The sequence below is a fragment of the Pteropus medius genome, unplaced genomic scaffold, assembly GCF_902729225.1.
Source record: "Pteropus medius unplaced genomic scaffold, Ma_sr-lr_union100, whole genome shotgun sequence".
NCBI lineage: Eukaryota > Metazoa > Chordata > Mammalia > Chiroptera > Pteropodidae > Pteropus > Pteropus medius.
Genome location: NW_024351647.1, coordinates 861,836 through 877,404, shown reverse-complemented (window position 1 = coordinate 877,404; position 15,569 = coordinate 861,836). Strand labels below are relative to the sequence as shown.

The 15,569-nt window shown below is 47.2% G+C and overlaps 1 protein-coding gene and 1 pseudogene across 1 annotated transcript; both read left to right on the top strand.

The window, feature by feature from the left end:
• Nucleotides 1-4,498: 4,498 nt before the first annotated feature.
• On the top strand, nucleotides 4,499-15,391 carry IVD (isovaleryl-CoA dehydrogenase). The gene is made up of 12 exons (XM_039843895.1): nucleotides 4,499-4,684; nucleotides 5,708-5,797; nucleotides 6,043-6,094; nucleotides 8,095-8,264; nucleotides 8,717-8,810; nucleotides 9,016-9,152; nucleotides 10,480-10,576; nucleotides 11,500-11,593; nucleotides 12,339-12,420; nucleotides 12,962-13,066; nucleotides 13,165-13,237; nucleotides 13,931-15,391. Exons 1-12 carry the CDS (start codon nucleotides 4,532-4,534, stop codon nucleotides 14,062-14,064), a joined length of 1,281 nt encoding a protein of 426 aa, XP_039699829.1. The 5' UTR covers nucleotides 4,499-4,531; the 3' UTR covers nucleotides 14,065-15,391.
• LOC120587265 (uncharacterized) lies at nucleotides 11,779-11,898 on the top strand (annotated as a pseudogene).
• Nucleotides 15,392-15,569: the final 178 nt, after the last annotated feature.

Below are 15,569 nucleotides of genomic sequence, written 5' to 3'. Positions count from 1 at the left end.
TAAGATTTCCCACTGTAATTGTTTCCTGCCAGTCTTTAAAGTTTCTCCAAACTGAGGTAAATAGAACAGATTTGTTTGGGGCCTTTTAGTGTTGGGGGACCAACAGGGAATCAGTTTGGCCTTTAGTAGTGCTATACTAAAAGTTTTGTTTAAACCTATCAATGACCATTTTATTTATCTCAAATTTTTTTAAACTAAAGATTTCCACTCTGCTGGGAGGAGTCGTGAGACTCGACTTTCTCTTTGTTTCGCCCTTATTAATATTTAAAAATAGGTATCTCACTCTGTTTATTTCATTTGAAAGCCTTGGCTCTTTTTTTAATTGCACACATATATTTAACAATACAATTTTACATAGAATGCTGAGTACTTCCTTCATATATTTCAAAAGGAGTTAAAATATGGACTTTCTATTCATATTCATACCGTAGCATGGTCAAACCTAACTCCTAAATAGATGCATTACAATTTGTTTAGGGTTTAAAGGCTTAATGGCAATAATGAGGGGAGGAAAAAGCTTAGGTTTGTTTTACATAACCAAATGAAAAATAAACTCAAGAAATAGTCAATAAAATTTCATATGGCTTCATGCACCCTGAAGGAGGATGTGGTGCCCGATTTGGAGGTGTGACTGCTATGTCCAAATAATCTCCTCTCTGGAACTTCTGCGACTGCAGGGTCATGGAACTGTCAGTCCCTTTTCTCCCAGACATGGTACTGCCAATTTCCTTTACTTGATAGCCAGGTCTTTTAACATCCGTAAAAACAACTCCAAAATTGAAGTGTGTGTCCTTATTTCTAGCTTCTGAGTAGACTCCTTTCATAAAACTAGTCAGTTCTTTCAAGGTTGCCACAAATTCTCAAGGGAGAACTCATCCATGTGGGGTTGGAAGGTCACTGGTGTGAAGACAGATAGCAGCAAGTGGGCACTTCTCTTACTCTATCAGCTTCTCCTGCTCAATTTCCTCCTGGCTAACCTGCAACTCAACTACCATCTTCCTCCTGTGGCCCACCAGAAGCTCGCTCTGGAAGCCCTTGCTTTTCAAGTACACATTTAAATGATCTAATCTAATTAGAACATTCCTCATAGTAGCTATTGTAATTTTAGAGTATAATTTCCTTGAAGACTGGCAGCAGTTTGGTAGAACCCTAGCTGTAAATGAAGTTTAGCCCACATTTCCGACTGGCCATATGTGGGAGCTTTTACCAAGCTAAATTCTCAGGACATAAAATTATAGGTTGTCTTTTAGCAAGATTTTGTCATTCTTTTTCTTTCATATTTCTTTTTACGTGCAAGACAATTGTACTTCTATATTCCTGATATTTTACAATATCTGCAAATATCTAAAGGCAAATAGGAAGAGGTCTGAGTGGACTTTGATTTTTGTTGTAATTTGTCCTTCCTCCTTATTAGGGGATTCTTAATGACTAGCTATTATAACAATATGAGGGCTTTCTACAATATTTCTTTTTTTTCAATTGGGAAATTTTTCCAATTAAAAGGACCATTGTCTGTCCTTGACGGTAGACTCCATAGACTCAAAACCAATACTGTGGATGCAAAGGAGAGTGGAAAAAAAGATGCAACCTTCACAAGATAAAATTATTCCCAGAGTTAGCCTAAGAGATGGGGGGTGGGGAAAAAACACTCTTTAAACAACTGTTCCAAAACACAAGAAATCACGTGCTTTCTCCCTTGAACAGAATAAGATTTAAGATTCCCTAAGCTTGGATCCACAGCCTATTTGGCTGCCTGCCAGATGCATAGGCATCATCCAGCTGGTGGAAATAATAGACCATCTCTGGGAGGAATGGGATAGACAGAAAACTCTGGAGGGCTGACTTGGCCAGATGGAGAGCAAGGTACACCTTAGTAAGTGCGCCCTCTAGATGGTAAAAGCCAGAGAGAAAATATTCTCATTCATCATAAGGCCAAGTTCTCAGGACATACAAGACGAAAGGAAAGAGACAGAGAAAAGCAAAACCCCATGAGTATTCATACCAAGTAACCAAGAGTAGCTAACTCAAGAAATGAGTTTCACAAATATTTTCTCCTGCCAATCTAAATTTAGAAGATCCTCACCACTTTTCCTTCCACGGGATCCTTCAGGTAAGGCGCCTTGGGGCCTTCAAAGGGTCATTGCAGGATGATAAGAACAGATGTTTAGTAAATAAAAGTTTGCCCTACCATATAGGTGGGTCAAAAATGTTATTGCCGATAATCTCTTATGGGCAAGATCTCTAATTTAAGAAGTTTCTCTTGAGCCTGAAGCTAAAATTGCCTTCACATACCACAGAAGCACATCTTGGGATGACTAGCTCTGAACCCCCACAATTCTCAGCTGGGTTGTGCTCTAGAAGGTGGTGGCATAGAGTCTTGGAGAAATATTCTATCCCTTTGGCTGAGCTTTGGCCCTTGAAAACAGGGCAAGGTGAAGGGTAAGACCATGTTTGGAGTCTAAAAGGAGAACCTCTTTTTGGTGTTTAGAGAGGAAACACTATTCTTCATCTATGGTAGACTGGCCATGTACAAGGGAGAGAGGTAAAGAAGAAAGCATTTCAGTCTGGACAAGCTTATTGAGCCCAGCTTTTGTCTTGGCTGTGTTTGGGACCTTGGACTGATGGGTATCATAACAATGAACAAAAGTGTTGTCATTAAATATGCAATCTCCTTTATTCTTCTCAACAGTCTTGCAGTAGTTGGTATTGTTTTCATTTTATAGATGATGAAATAGAAACAGTAAAGATACAAGAACTTGCCCAAAGTCCCACAGCTAGGTAGTGGGACTGTGACACTTAGTCTTTGGGCTCAGGGCGCACAACTACCTGAGAAGAACTGTTCAAGGCCATTAGCCCACCACAGAGGAGGACGGAAATAGCAAATGAGGCTGAATTCCATCAACTCTCCTCTTTCCTCTCGCACACTACTTTTCCTTTCCGATCTCCCTGTGCTGGCTGGAAAATTACTGCTTGGCTATCACCCATGGGAACATAGGCTATCGCCCGTGAGAACATAGCTCATCACCCATGGGAACATAACATTCTAACAATAAGCTTTCTGCTTCTTGTAATGGCCTGCTGAAATGTGAAAGGGTTAAAGAATAATTAAAACCTGAAACTGGACAAAGGAAGTCTATAACTTAGGCCTAGTTTCTGGAACCCCTAACCACATTCTGTTAATCATGAAACTTGTAACAATGAGCTCATACGCTAACTGCCAATTTTAGCCTGTGTAACCCTGCTTGCTTGCGTGACATGAAAAATAATCAATTGTATATAAGCTGAAAATTACTGTTTGGCCATCGCCCATGGGAACACTGGCTATTGTCCATGGGAACATAGGCAATCACCCATAGGAACATAACATTCTAACACAAGCTTTCTGCTTCTGTACTTCCCGCTTGCACACCTGACCAGTGGGTTGACAGGTAGTGAATAGGAGAAAGATGGACCTTTCTGTTTAAGACAGAATGAGGAATGGTATTTGGGGCTTAAAAACCTTGTATCTTGGCATTTCGAGGCTGCTCCTTTGCAAGGACAGCCGCTGGCTAATAAACTGTCTCCTGGTTAAGAGCACTCAAGTTGGGTCTGGTTATTCTGGACACAACACTTCTGTACCCCCGCTTGCACACCTGACCTGTGAGCTGACAGGTAGTGAATAGGAGAAAAATAGACCTTTGTGTTTAAGACAGAATGAGGAATGGAATTTAGGGCTTAAAAACCCTGTACCTCTACATTTTGGGGCTGTTTAATTTGGGGTCTGCGAACCCCTGGCAGACCCAGCTGGCTGAATAAAGAGCGTGTTTCCTTTAACTCACTGAGTTCTGGTGGTCCGTGTGTCTTTCTGGAGCTGGTGGCTACAACATCCCAGCCCACCTCACATCTGTTAAAAAAAAAAAAAAAAAGGTGCTGCTGTTCTTATTGTACATTAAGTAATTTAGAAGACATCAACCTCTTAACAACAGCTTTCCCATAAACTTCGACTCAAAATCAACAAACCCCGTTACGTAATAAAGCAAATTTTAATGAATTATAATCAGTGTGCACACTAGAGCAAGCCTAATTTCCCAGTCCAAGCTATCCTAGGTTTGCTTTAACAATTTATTCCCAAGCACTGGGCATTTGGGGAGTTTTCTGTTTGCTGTTTTAACATCTGTTTTCCCACAGAGATAGACTTCTGCAGTTACCGACTGCTATTTCCACACGGGAGTGGGAGGGTGGATACTATATCCTCGACTCAAAAAGAAAACACTTTTTTTTGCCATTCTACTTAAAGAAGACACACCCCAACGCTGACTAAGGGGAGTACCGATCCCCGGGAAGCACCTCCACAGAGTGAAGTCTGTGGTCAGGAGTTACCACTGATTGGTTCGTGTCTTGCCAGCGCAGGCTTCAGCAGGCAGCGAAGGGTGATAGGCTGCTTGGACATCCACCCCCTCGCCGATTGGTGGGGGCAGCGAAGCCTAGGATTGGTGGAGCCCAGAGCGGGGCATCCTAGCTGCTGCGGCTCCGGCTCCCTAGCAAGGCAGAAATGGCGACTATGGCGTGGGGGCTAGGACGGCGCGTGGCGAGCCGGAGGCTGCAGACATCGCTGTCGCCGCTCACCGGCCTCGTTTCCCAGCGGACCCACTCGTTGTTGCCCGTGGACGATGCGGTCAACGGGCTAAACGAGGAGCAGAAGCAGGTAGGGAGCCTGGCCGCGTTCCCGGCCCCAACGCCTCCAGGCCTGCTTTGTGCTCGTGCTCTCCTGCCCAGTGCCCCACTCGGCCAGAGTTAGATGAGGTGTCAAAGACAGGAGAGCTCATGGGAGACTAATGGTGTTTTGGTGGAGGATTGGCAGGGGTCACCTGTATGTGGCAAAAGGGCCCTCGATCTGTCCCTAAATCCTTTTACACCTAAACACTGTCCAAGGCTGTGGTTCTCCAATCTGGTTAATTATGGATCCCAGGAAATCTTTTTGGCATACACACCTCTTGGGTTTTGAAAGACACCGTCTAATTTGATCCCACTGAGTTAGAGCACAAAGTTAAACAAAATATTTGAAAGATGCTATTACAAATTAAGTTGAACCCGAACCCTTCAAGGAATAAGGACACGGTGTTCACATGAACAAAGTCCTCCGAGAATGTTATTCTAATGTTATTCTGCTGTCGCTCTGAGCAAGTGCCTGCACCTCCCTGAACTCCAAAGCCCATTTCGGTTTACGATCAGCAAACAGAGCTTTAAATCACCCCGGAGAGAAAGTGTTCAATCCTAGTTCTCAAACTTTCCTCTCAAGAGGAGTTTCTAATCATTTTTAGCCAACTGTCAGAAAAGAGCCTGACAGGCGCCTAGAAATGAAGGCAGTGTGGCTGGAGCTCAGTAAGTGGGGGTAGGGAGAGGTACTGGGGAAGGCTGGAAGGGTCAGCGAGGGTCAGCTTGTGCAGGGCCTTCTAGGTACAATGGAAAGCCATGGAATGATTTTATGTAGGGGCGTGGCATTTAAAAAATAATCTTCAATCTGTCTAGATTGAGAACCTCAAGAAAGAGGGATGAAGATCATCTCTGAGGAAGCATAAACTAATGGGGCCTCTAAGTTTCAGTCTGATGCTATTTGGTGAGGTTACTTGTGGCCTGTTTCCCTGAATGTGCCCTCAGTAGTGGAGATGCTGTCCTCAGCGGCAATAATGTACTATTTCATAGACATCTGTCTACCTCTTTCCTCTAGCTTCGGCAGACCATGGCTAAGTTCCTTCAGGAGCACCTAGTCCCCCAGGCCCAGGAGATTGATCGCAGCAACGAATTTAAGAACCTTCGAGTGAGTCCTGAGGCCCACACTGGGGAGGGGGGGTGTTGGTAAGAGAGGGAAGTCTAGGAACTGGGCTGGGCTGGGCCTTGAGTTGCACTGCTGCCTAGAAGGGCTCAAAGTCTTCTGATGAATGAAACTTCCCTAGGAATCCACCTTTCTGTGAAGCATTTGGGTCTCCTTGTTCCAGGTGTCCAGGCCCCTGTGAGTGGCTGCCTTCTCACAACTCTACTATACTCACTGCCTTCTGTTGACAGGAATTTTGGAAGCAGCTGGGGAACCTGGGAGTTCTGGGCATCACAGCCCCTGGTGGGTATAGTTTCTTTCTCTAAAGAAAACGTATCTTGCACACTCTTTAACACCAATTCCAAAAGAAGCAGGAATGGAGGGGATTATGCTCATAGAAACCCAGAACTTTCATCCCTTGGATCTAGAAAGTGACCATGGACTGTCAGCCCAGAGAAGACTACGTCCTTCTCTTTGTACTCTTCTGTTTCTTTAGGCAGTGACCTTGATAAGACAGATTAGGTCAGTGTGGTTTACTACTTGGATCAGGATCACTCAGACTCTTGAACTCTGCATGCTTAATAAGTTCCTCCAGGTGATTCTGGTAGTTGTTTTAGTACCTCAGTGTTATTGCCTCCCCTAATCTCAAAGCTCTGCCCTACTAGTAGCATCTAGGTACGACTACTCAGGATAGGTATGTCACTGTGGGGACTGCTTATGTCCTCTGCCCACAGCTTGGCCCTGGAGCTCATTTGGGAGCAGATAGCAGTGCGGAGGAGAAGGATGCTTGTGTCTGAGCCTCCACATGTGGTGGCCAGATGATGTGTTTAATAGGCTTTCCCTGGGCCTGTCCTGTGTCCCCTGTGGGTCTTATTGTTTTCCAGGGATAAAGGGCAAGGGGCTGGTGGGCTCTGGTTTGGATGTTGGCCTGTGAAGGAGAGGCACAGCCTGGCTTGCAGTACCCAGTAAATAGATGAGCCGGTGGCCTCACCAGACAAAGCTTGAATGGAATACCCTGCTTTGACTTGTATTCACTGGACATTGAAATAGAGGTGGAATTCAATATACTTGTCCTTACATCTTCCCCCCACCACTTGGAGACAGCTCTGGGTTTTGAGCCTATCATAGAAAGTTACATCATGAGTAATGATAAAAATGAAACCACTTAAAAATTAATTTGACCATCTTAATGGAAGATGATAGGGGGAAGGCCACTGGGAACTCCCAAACAAGACTCTTTCTTCCACTGTGTTTTTGGGGGTTTGTGAACACACATAGAGAAGATGCTTCTGAATCAGATAGTATTTAATGGAAGAAAGAGGCAGTTAGAAATCAGATGAAAACCCTTCCAAGGTGGAACCTTGAAAAGAAAGCCAGATATGAGTTCTGGTTTCCACATGGTTGTCATGGTAGCTGTTTACAGTGTCATCCACCTGTGGGCTTTCCTTCCCAGAATTGCAGGAGTCAGGCCAGCCTTTCTCTGGAGCTTCTTGGTCAGAGTGAACATGTGCAGAAGGCCTCCCAGGGTTTACCCAAACAGCAGGGCAGGGGATTGATACCAGATGACCCAGCCACTTAGGTTTTGGATCTGCTGCCAAGGAAAAGGCATGTTTTTTGTGAGGAGTTCTGAAACTCCCTGCCAGCATCTCTTCTGCCCTCTGCTGTACTGCTGTCCCAATTTTCTCTCAGACTATGGTTCTCCTGTCCTCTGTTACTAATCTTGCTTTTTATTTTATTTTATTATTATTATTTTTTTTACTTTTATCAGTGAGATATAATTGACATATAATGAACAATGTGTAAGTTTATGGTATACAACATGTTGATTTGATAGTCCTGCTTCTTTAGGTCCAAATCTATGCTATGTAACTCTCGCCTTCCTCAGGCTATTTACACACACATTCTTTGCTTTGTATCTATTCCTTGTGCTTTGATCCTCCATCTTTGATCAGCGTGTGTTTCTTAGTAAAACTCCAAGTCCTCTTTCTTCATTTATTCATCTGCCTCTGCACTTCTGTAGCTTTCCAAATAGTGAGTACTCAGGTCCTCTTGTCTTAAGAGGTCTGTCTGGATAAAACAGGAGCTGCAATGACCACACCTTAGCTGACAGAGGCAGCAGACAAAACCAGTTCTGTGTGTTTGTAAGCAGAGTCCATGGCATTCGCCTGTTGAATTTGCTGGGGGAACTTTGAATAGGTGCTACAAAGGTGTTTCCCTGCTGCTAATAAATGTAAAGTTCCTGTCAAGGTCATAGTTTAATCTGGGCTGCCTTTTCCACTCTCCCGAACAACTTCCACCCCCAGCCCAGTATGGTGGCTCTGGCCTGGGCTATCTGGAACACGTGCTGGTGATGGAGGAGATATCCCGAGCTTCTGCAGCAGTGGGACTCAGTTATGGTGCTCACTCCAACCTCTGCATCAACCAAATTGTGCGTAATGGAAATGATGTCCAGAAGGAGAAGTACCTCCCCAAGGTGAGGAAATGGGAATGGAGAAACACATGCTGATCTCATGGGGTAATCACCAGCCATGAACCACACTGGCAAGGTCTGGTCAGACTTGCTTTCTGTAGCATGCTGCCCTGAACCAGATATGGTTAGTTTAGGAAGGGGTTAAGGATTTGCTTTCAAATATTTCAGTCAAAAAAATTAAAAATTGGGCCAGACCTCCTGAGTTTTTCACTGGACAACATTTGCAGAGAGCACTTTTAAGAAATGGAAGACTAGGACTTGCTTGCCTAGCACAGAGAATGGGAAAAGGAGAGAGATTTTCAGCCTTGTAGATACTCAGCTTCTCTTATAGGACTTTACTAATACCTTGGTCTGGAGAGACGTTTAAGGGGTCATATGAACAGGCAAGCAGTATCTGTGAGTTCCTGTAAGTACTTCTGAAGACGTAACCAGGCCCTTTGGGATTTTCTTTGTAGCTGATCAGCGGTGAGTACATTGGAGCCCTGGCCATGAGTGAGACCAATGCTGGCTCTGATGTTGTCTCCATGAAGCTAAAAGCAGAAAAGACAGGTGAGGCCTCTCTTGACTTAGGAGCTGAAATGGGCAGAGGGACAGACCTTCTTGGGGTAAGGGAGCAATAATTGAGGGTAGCCTCTGCTAGGTTTCCAGAACTGTTTCCCAGCTGGGCAGCTTCCTGCTTAGCCGCAGGTCTGTGGACTAGCTGGCTGAGACGGGCCAACACAGTTAGAGTAAGTAGCCAAATTCCTGTTCTTAGGAGATCACTACATCCTGAATGGCAACAAGTTCTGGATCACCAATGGCCCCGATGCTGACATCCTTGTTGTCTATGCCAAGACAGATCTCACTGCTGTGCCAGCTTCTCGGGGTATCACAGCCTTCATTGTGGAGAAGGTGAGTGTGTGTGTGTGTGTAGGGGGGGGTTGCACAGCAGGGGGCTTTTGTTTCCTGCCAGTGCTGCCAGTGCCAGATCCCTTCATTGATCACAAACACGGTCAATATTGTGTACTCTGCCAGGGCTCCCTGGGGCAGGGGTGAGGCAGAAGGGCAGACTGAAAGGAGGGTGGCCAAAAAGTAGAATCCAGGGAAGATGGTTCAAGTCTGAGATCAGTGGAGCCAGCCACAGAGCCAGGTCACACAAAGAGGGCCAGGAAGTTGAGGACTGAAAGGAGACAACTAGATTTGACAGTGAGGATGTCATCAGGGGGTGCTGAGAGCAGCTATGGGAGACTGAGCTGGGAGTGGGAATGCGAGCGAACACTGAAGACTGTACCTTCTGAATCTTGACAGTAGAAGCAAGAGGGAGATGAGCAGGCGTTAGAATGAAAAGTTAGGACTTTGTTTTTAAAAATGGGAGAGAACTGAACAAATTTTTTGGTAAAGAGAAGAAAATAGGAGAGAGAGAAAATAGGAGAGAGAGAGAAAACACAACGGAGAGTTTAGAGAGACGATTTAAGGCTGGTTTATAGGTGATGGGGGAACATGTATCTAATGACTTTGAGGTGGGAGACCAGCGCACCTGTGAGGGCTGGGGACCATGGGGGTGGGGGAGTTGGTAGAGTTTCGTGAGTGAGTGTCCTAGAGGTTGGCAGTACACTCCCTAGGGAGAGGGAGAGTAGCCAACTAGGATTGGAGGGCAAGAGAAGTAAGTAGCCCAAAGGGCCTGGCTAAGATTAGGAAATTCAAGGTGGTTTAACACCATTTTCATCAGCTAGGAGGTGAGGGGAGCATCCCGTGCGCTCCGCCAGGCATCTGCCAACTCACACTGCATCTGATTAGTCCAGGTCAAAGCACACAGGTGGTTAAATTTATCCCAGGTGAGACTCAATTAGGTACATATGGCAGAGGAACAAGGGGGCAAAGGAATTGAATGAGCTGGTGGGTGTGTCTTGGAAGTGATTTCCCTAAGGAAAGGAAACAAAGCCAGGAAGGGTCAAGAGGACCCCAGGGATCAGATGTTTGAGAGAGAACCGCTCCTGTGTGAAGTGGGGAGAACACAAGCTGGCAGCAGAGGAGGCTGGGGTCGAGGTGGAGTGTCAGGGCCGGAGCTTCCAGGAGAGGAGCAGTCGCACACAGGGTCGGAGCCCTGGGAGTAGGATGCGGCTGTGCCTTCGAGTACAGGGACTGGATGGGAAGGTGGGCATTTTTCAGGGGTCTTCCCTTTACTAGGCCCCCTTGGGGACCTGGTCTGTAATCAAAGCCACCTCTTGTTTCTGTAAAGAGTATGCCTGGTTTCAGCACCTCCAAAAAACTGGACAAGCTGGGGATGAGGGGCTCTAACACCTGTGAGCTAATCTTTGAAGACTGCAAGGTTCCAGGTGAGTCTGAAAAAGGGTGAGCCCCTGTCTTGACACCTTCATAAGCTGAGAAAGCCCGTCTCTGGGTTGGAGAGGTTCCCCATTGTTAGCTTACCAATGACTTGTGGCTAGCCAGTGAGCCTGCCACTGCTGTCCTTGCCCACTGGCCCATACAAGTGGAACTCTGGGGCTGCTGGTAGCTATTCTGGTATGCCTGACTGTGGCTACGATGAAAGGTGGTGTTTCCTTGTGTGAATAGTATGCTGCCAGGGGTCAGATTCCAGGATCTAGGGTAGAAAGATAAGACCTGCCCTCACCCATAATGTCTTTCAGACATCCTTGTTTGTGTGTTCCCCTATATAGCCTTGGTGAAGTGTTCATTAACAATGCTAAAACACCAGTACAGATCCTTGTCAGGAAAAAACTCCAGGGCCATCCAGGGTCCTGGCTTCCAGGGTAGAGAGGTGCTCAGCAGTTTCTGTCACTAATGCTGAATGGCCCATCTCCTGGACAAAGATTCTTCCATGGACCACTCTTGGAGAGGAGCAGGTGGGTGATACTGGATCAGAACAGGCTAGACCTGGGAGAAAAAGTAATCATGGACACAAGTTAGAAAAACTAGGAAGGGGTTGGATGACTTCTAGACCAAATTAGCTTTTCTTCTTTCTCATCCAAGGCAGTGGAGGAAGAGGAGAGGCAGATCTGACGATCGAGCCTTTGTGTCTGGTCTTCTGGATGTAGTGGTGGTAGGATCCATCCAGCATGCTCTACATCTGACTGGGAATGGTGAAGTCCACCCTTCAATCTTACCCAGAACCCTAGTTGGTCAGGTGACATATTTTAGTGCCTTGTGTGAGAGCCATGGTGCCAAACCTAGTAGCTTTTATAAAAGTAGGGAATTCGTGGACGGCCCTTTTCCCTCTGACCAGCACTTTCCCCGGCAGCTGACAACATCTTGGGCCAACTAAGTAAGGGTGTCTACGTGCTGATGACTGGGCTGGACCTGGAGCGGCTGGTGCTGGCTGGTGGGCCCCTTGGGTGAGTGTGAGTTTCAGTGGGAGACAGGGCTTTTGGCCTCCTTGGCAAGTGGTTCCCTTGCAAACAGCAGCTGCAGCCGTCCCCTTGTGAGTCAACACCTTCTGGCAGATGTACTTTCTCTACTGGAGACAAAAAGAATCTCCTCCTCCCTCGTATAATTTCTTCACACTAACGGGAAAAATCACGTCTACAGCCATGCTACCCTGAACAAGCCTGATCCCGTCTGATCTTGGAAGCTAAGCAGGGTTGGGGCCTGGTTAGTACTCAGATGGGAGACCACCTAGGAAGACCAGGTGCTGTAGGCGTAAAAAATAAAAAAATAAGGGATTGTAACCTGACAAGGTCCTTGCAATCTGTGAGGTCAACCAAGGGTTGCCTTGCCCAAAAAATAAATAAAATAAAATAATAAAATAAAAATAAAGGGAAGGATCATTAGGTGAAGGCCAGAGGAGCAATACTGCTTAGTTACCCAAGATGTGAAACAGGATGCCAGGGCTCTAAGTCCCCTCTGTGCCGGGGTCATGCTACTCTGTCTGGTCTTGGGGGACAGGGCACAAGTCCTGGGCAGTCAGTGCAGTGATTAAGCAGGGGTGACAAGCGTCCTCACACTCCTTAGTTCTCTTCCCTAGAACTCCACCTCCTTGTCTCACTGAGCTGTCCCCCTAAGGCCTTTCCATGCTGGCATTTTGCCACCCCGACTGGCAGTGGGAGGACAGCAAGGCACAGCCCTTTCTCCTCTCCACAGGATCATGCAGGCCGTCCTTGACCACACCGTTCCCTACCTGCATGTGAGGGAAGCCTTTGGCCAGAAGATCGGCCACTTCCAGGTGAGTGGAATGCTTTGTTGAAATGTACTGTCATTGGGCTCAAGTTTTCGTTAACAAATGAGTACATAGGGCATGTGCTATGGGGCATTTATTATCCTTCCCCAAGAAAATGTGTTTGAATGCTTGGAATACAGCCTTCTTCAGCACACCTGGCTTTGGAAGTTGTCACATGTCACCTCACTTCCTGTTTGAGATGAATGAACTAGGCATTGTAAGGGTGGAAGGCAAAGTGTGCAGGTTGTGGGGAGGCATGGGGGAAAGGGGTGGCATTTCTAATCACTTTCTGGTCTGAAGATGCTGCAGGACATTAATGAGGGTGGTAGTGGGTAGAGGGCCATCTCAGCGTGTCCAAGGCCCTCTTGCCTTAAGTCCAGACCCACTAACATCTCTGTGATCCTGGGCAAGTCCCATCTCCTTTCCGTGCCCTGACTTCCTCATTCCTGGCTGTCAGGTTGCTACTGCTGACCTGCTTTCAGTAACTAGGGAGAGTGAGAGGAGGGTGGCTTCAGCATGTTGACTTGTGACCTCCCTTTGTGCCCAGTTGATGCAGGGGAAGATGGCTGACATGTACACCCGCCTCATGGCATGTCGGCAGTATGTCTACAATGTCGCCAAGGCCTATGATGAAGGCCACTGCACCACCAAGGTAGGGGCCAGCCCAGAGGAGGCAGTGGACCAGCTGCTGGCACCCGTTTTCTGTGTGGCCTTGGCAGGGCTCTGCTGACCCCGGGCCTCCTTCCACAGGATTGTGCGGGTGCGGTTCTTTACTCAGCTGAGTGTGCCACACAGGTGGCCCTGGATGGCATTCAGTGTTTTGGTAAGTAGCCCCTACTCCCCATTCCCAGGGCTACCCACGCTTCCAGAGGTTTCCTCTTTACCCCTCTGAGCTTCAGCTAGCTGCAGCTGAGCTGATGCTGTTTGGCTCTTCCTGCTCCACCTACAAGGAGGATATGTAAAAGCAAATGAGAAAACTGCTAGAGGCCATAGATTGCTACTACTTTCAGCATTGCTCCGCTCTCATCCACCCCCACCTCCTGGTCCAATGGACACTGGGAAGTGGGCAGAGAGAGATGCCTCAGAGGTAGGACAGCCTCGTTTCAATGCTGCACAGGAGTCAAGTGCACAGACTCAAGCCAGGTGGCCCAGGTTAGAATCCTGGGTCTACCACTGGCTGGCTTTGTGACTTGTGCAAATTACTTCACCTCTCTGGGCCTAGCATTCAGTAAGTGCTATTCAGTATCTCCTTGTCTGTCCCCTTTCTCCATGTCTGCCAGTGGTCATCCCCTCTCCCTGCCTGTTATCCTCCGTACTCTGGGTGGTCTCCCAGCCACTTGTCCACCCACTTCCCAACTAGGTATTCCCCACACTCTTCCTGCTTGCCATCTTTTGCTGCTTCTCTTTAACCAATCTCTCCTCCTTTGGCCTGTTTCTATATCCTTGGAATTCTGTTTGTCCACTACTGATCACTTTTCCTGTTGTCCTTTCTTCTCTCCCCAAACCCTGGCTACAGGTGGCAATGGCTACATCAACGACTTTCCCATGGGCCGCTTTCTGCGAGATGCCAAGCTATATGAGATTGGGGGTGGGACCAGTGAGATAAGGCGGCTGATCATCGGCAGAGCCTTCAACAAAGACTTCCACTAACCCCAAGACCCTTCACCTCTCTTCCCAGCACCTAGAGGCCTTTGGAAGTAGAGGTGTGGCAACACTCTGCCAGAGGCAGGCCCTACTGTTCAGCTGCCCTTCTTGCATCAGCCTTCTGGCCTGGTTGAGTTCTCCACAACAGCTGCCAAGCACTATGGGCCTTAGAGCCAGGCCAGGTAGCCAGCCCAGGAAAAGCCATTCAGTGGTTTAAAATGGACTTGGCAGGAAGCATAGTGGCTTTTCTGGAGCTGGTTGGGATGGGCTTTGGTGACTCTGTGTTCTTGTTCTCTAACTTCCAAACCTGATGCCTCCCACCATCCAGGGTGGGCACCTGGGGCAGGCAAGCGGCTACCCTTTTTTCTTGGGTGAGCCCGTGGCAGGGATCCCTCTGCTGAAGTATACCGCAAACATTGACCCTGTCCATTTATTTGAACTTGGTAGCCTCTTTCAGGGGAAAACCTCCTAAAATCTAGCCCTTGTTTCTGCTGATTTTGAGAGGCATCAGCAACCAGCAACTTATGAGCAAGGGCTCACCCTACAGCAGCCCATCTGTCTCTCCAGGGCTTCATGTTGTAGGGCTGAAATCCCACCATATTAGATACAACTTTGGGAATGGGCATTTCAGAACCCCTGTGTTATACAGAGTCCACTGTGGAGCAGAAGCCAGCATGCTCATGGAGGGTCATCTTAATACTGGCCTCTGTAGCAGCACCTCTGACCCCTTTGGCATTGCTCTCCCACCGCCACTGTTCAGTCCTGGCCATGCGACAGCCCACAGATTACTGGACAGTAGTCCTGCATTGTCTGGCTCGACTCCAGCCAAGGCTGCCTGTGTACATTTCTCTGGACACCCTATGGCTAATTTTGTTACAGCTGCACAGCAGCTGCTGCCATTTTGTATTAAACATCTGCTTCTACACTGGTGGTTTTGAGGGAGAAGCAATCTACTGGCTATTGTCTCCTGTCTGGCTCCGGCCCCTTGTCTTTGGAGAGTGGCTGATCCAGGTCCTGCTCCTGCTCTCCAGTATACTCGTTAAGGACAAAGGGTTGGAATCAGCCTTTAGGAGAGAGGAACTCTCAGCCTCCCTTTTCCAGATCTCCCAGGGATTTTTAAAGGAAGGAGGGAGCCCAGAGTGGTAGAGCTAAAAGGAAACTCCTAAGTTTCTGGAAACTATCTCCATGTTTTTATTTAAAAAATCAAGACAATTTGATTTTGTGAAGGTTGGAGTTAGAGCTAGAATTCAGATCATCAGAAATAGGGGTTCTGAGAACCTCTTGGGGCCAGCCTCAGGCCCTACTGCACAGCTGCCTGGATGGAGCATAGTCAGAGTGGAACGTTTTGGGGTTGTTCCACTCCTATCTAAGCTCCCTGAAAGAGAATTGGTTTTCTTGGCTCTCACTCAGCTCAGCAGTGCGTCTTCTGACTTTTGGTTCTGGCCCATATAGGCAAGTGCTATTCTATACCTACACTAGCACAGTTCTAGCCTGAGGAGAAGACCCAGGGC

Coding starts and splice junctions, on each gene's coding strand:
- IVD (XM_039843895.1), top strand. CDS start 4,532: ATGGCGACTATGGCGTGGGGGCTAGGACGGCGCGTGGCGAGCCGGAGG. Junction 5,798..6,042: donor ACGAATTTAAGAACCTTCGA/GTGAGTCCTGAG, acceptor TTCTGTTGACAG/GAATTTTGGAAGCAGCTGGG. Junction 11,594..12,338: donor CTGGCTGGTGGGCCCCTTGG/GTGAGTGTGAGT, acceptor TCCTCTCCACAG/GATCATGCAGGCCGTCCTTG.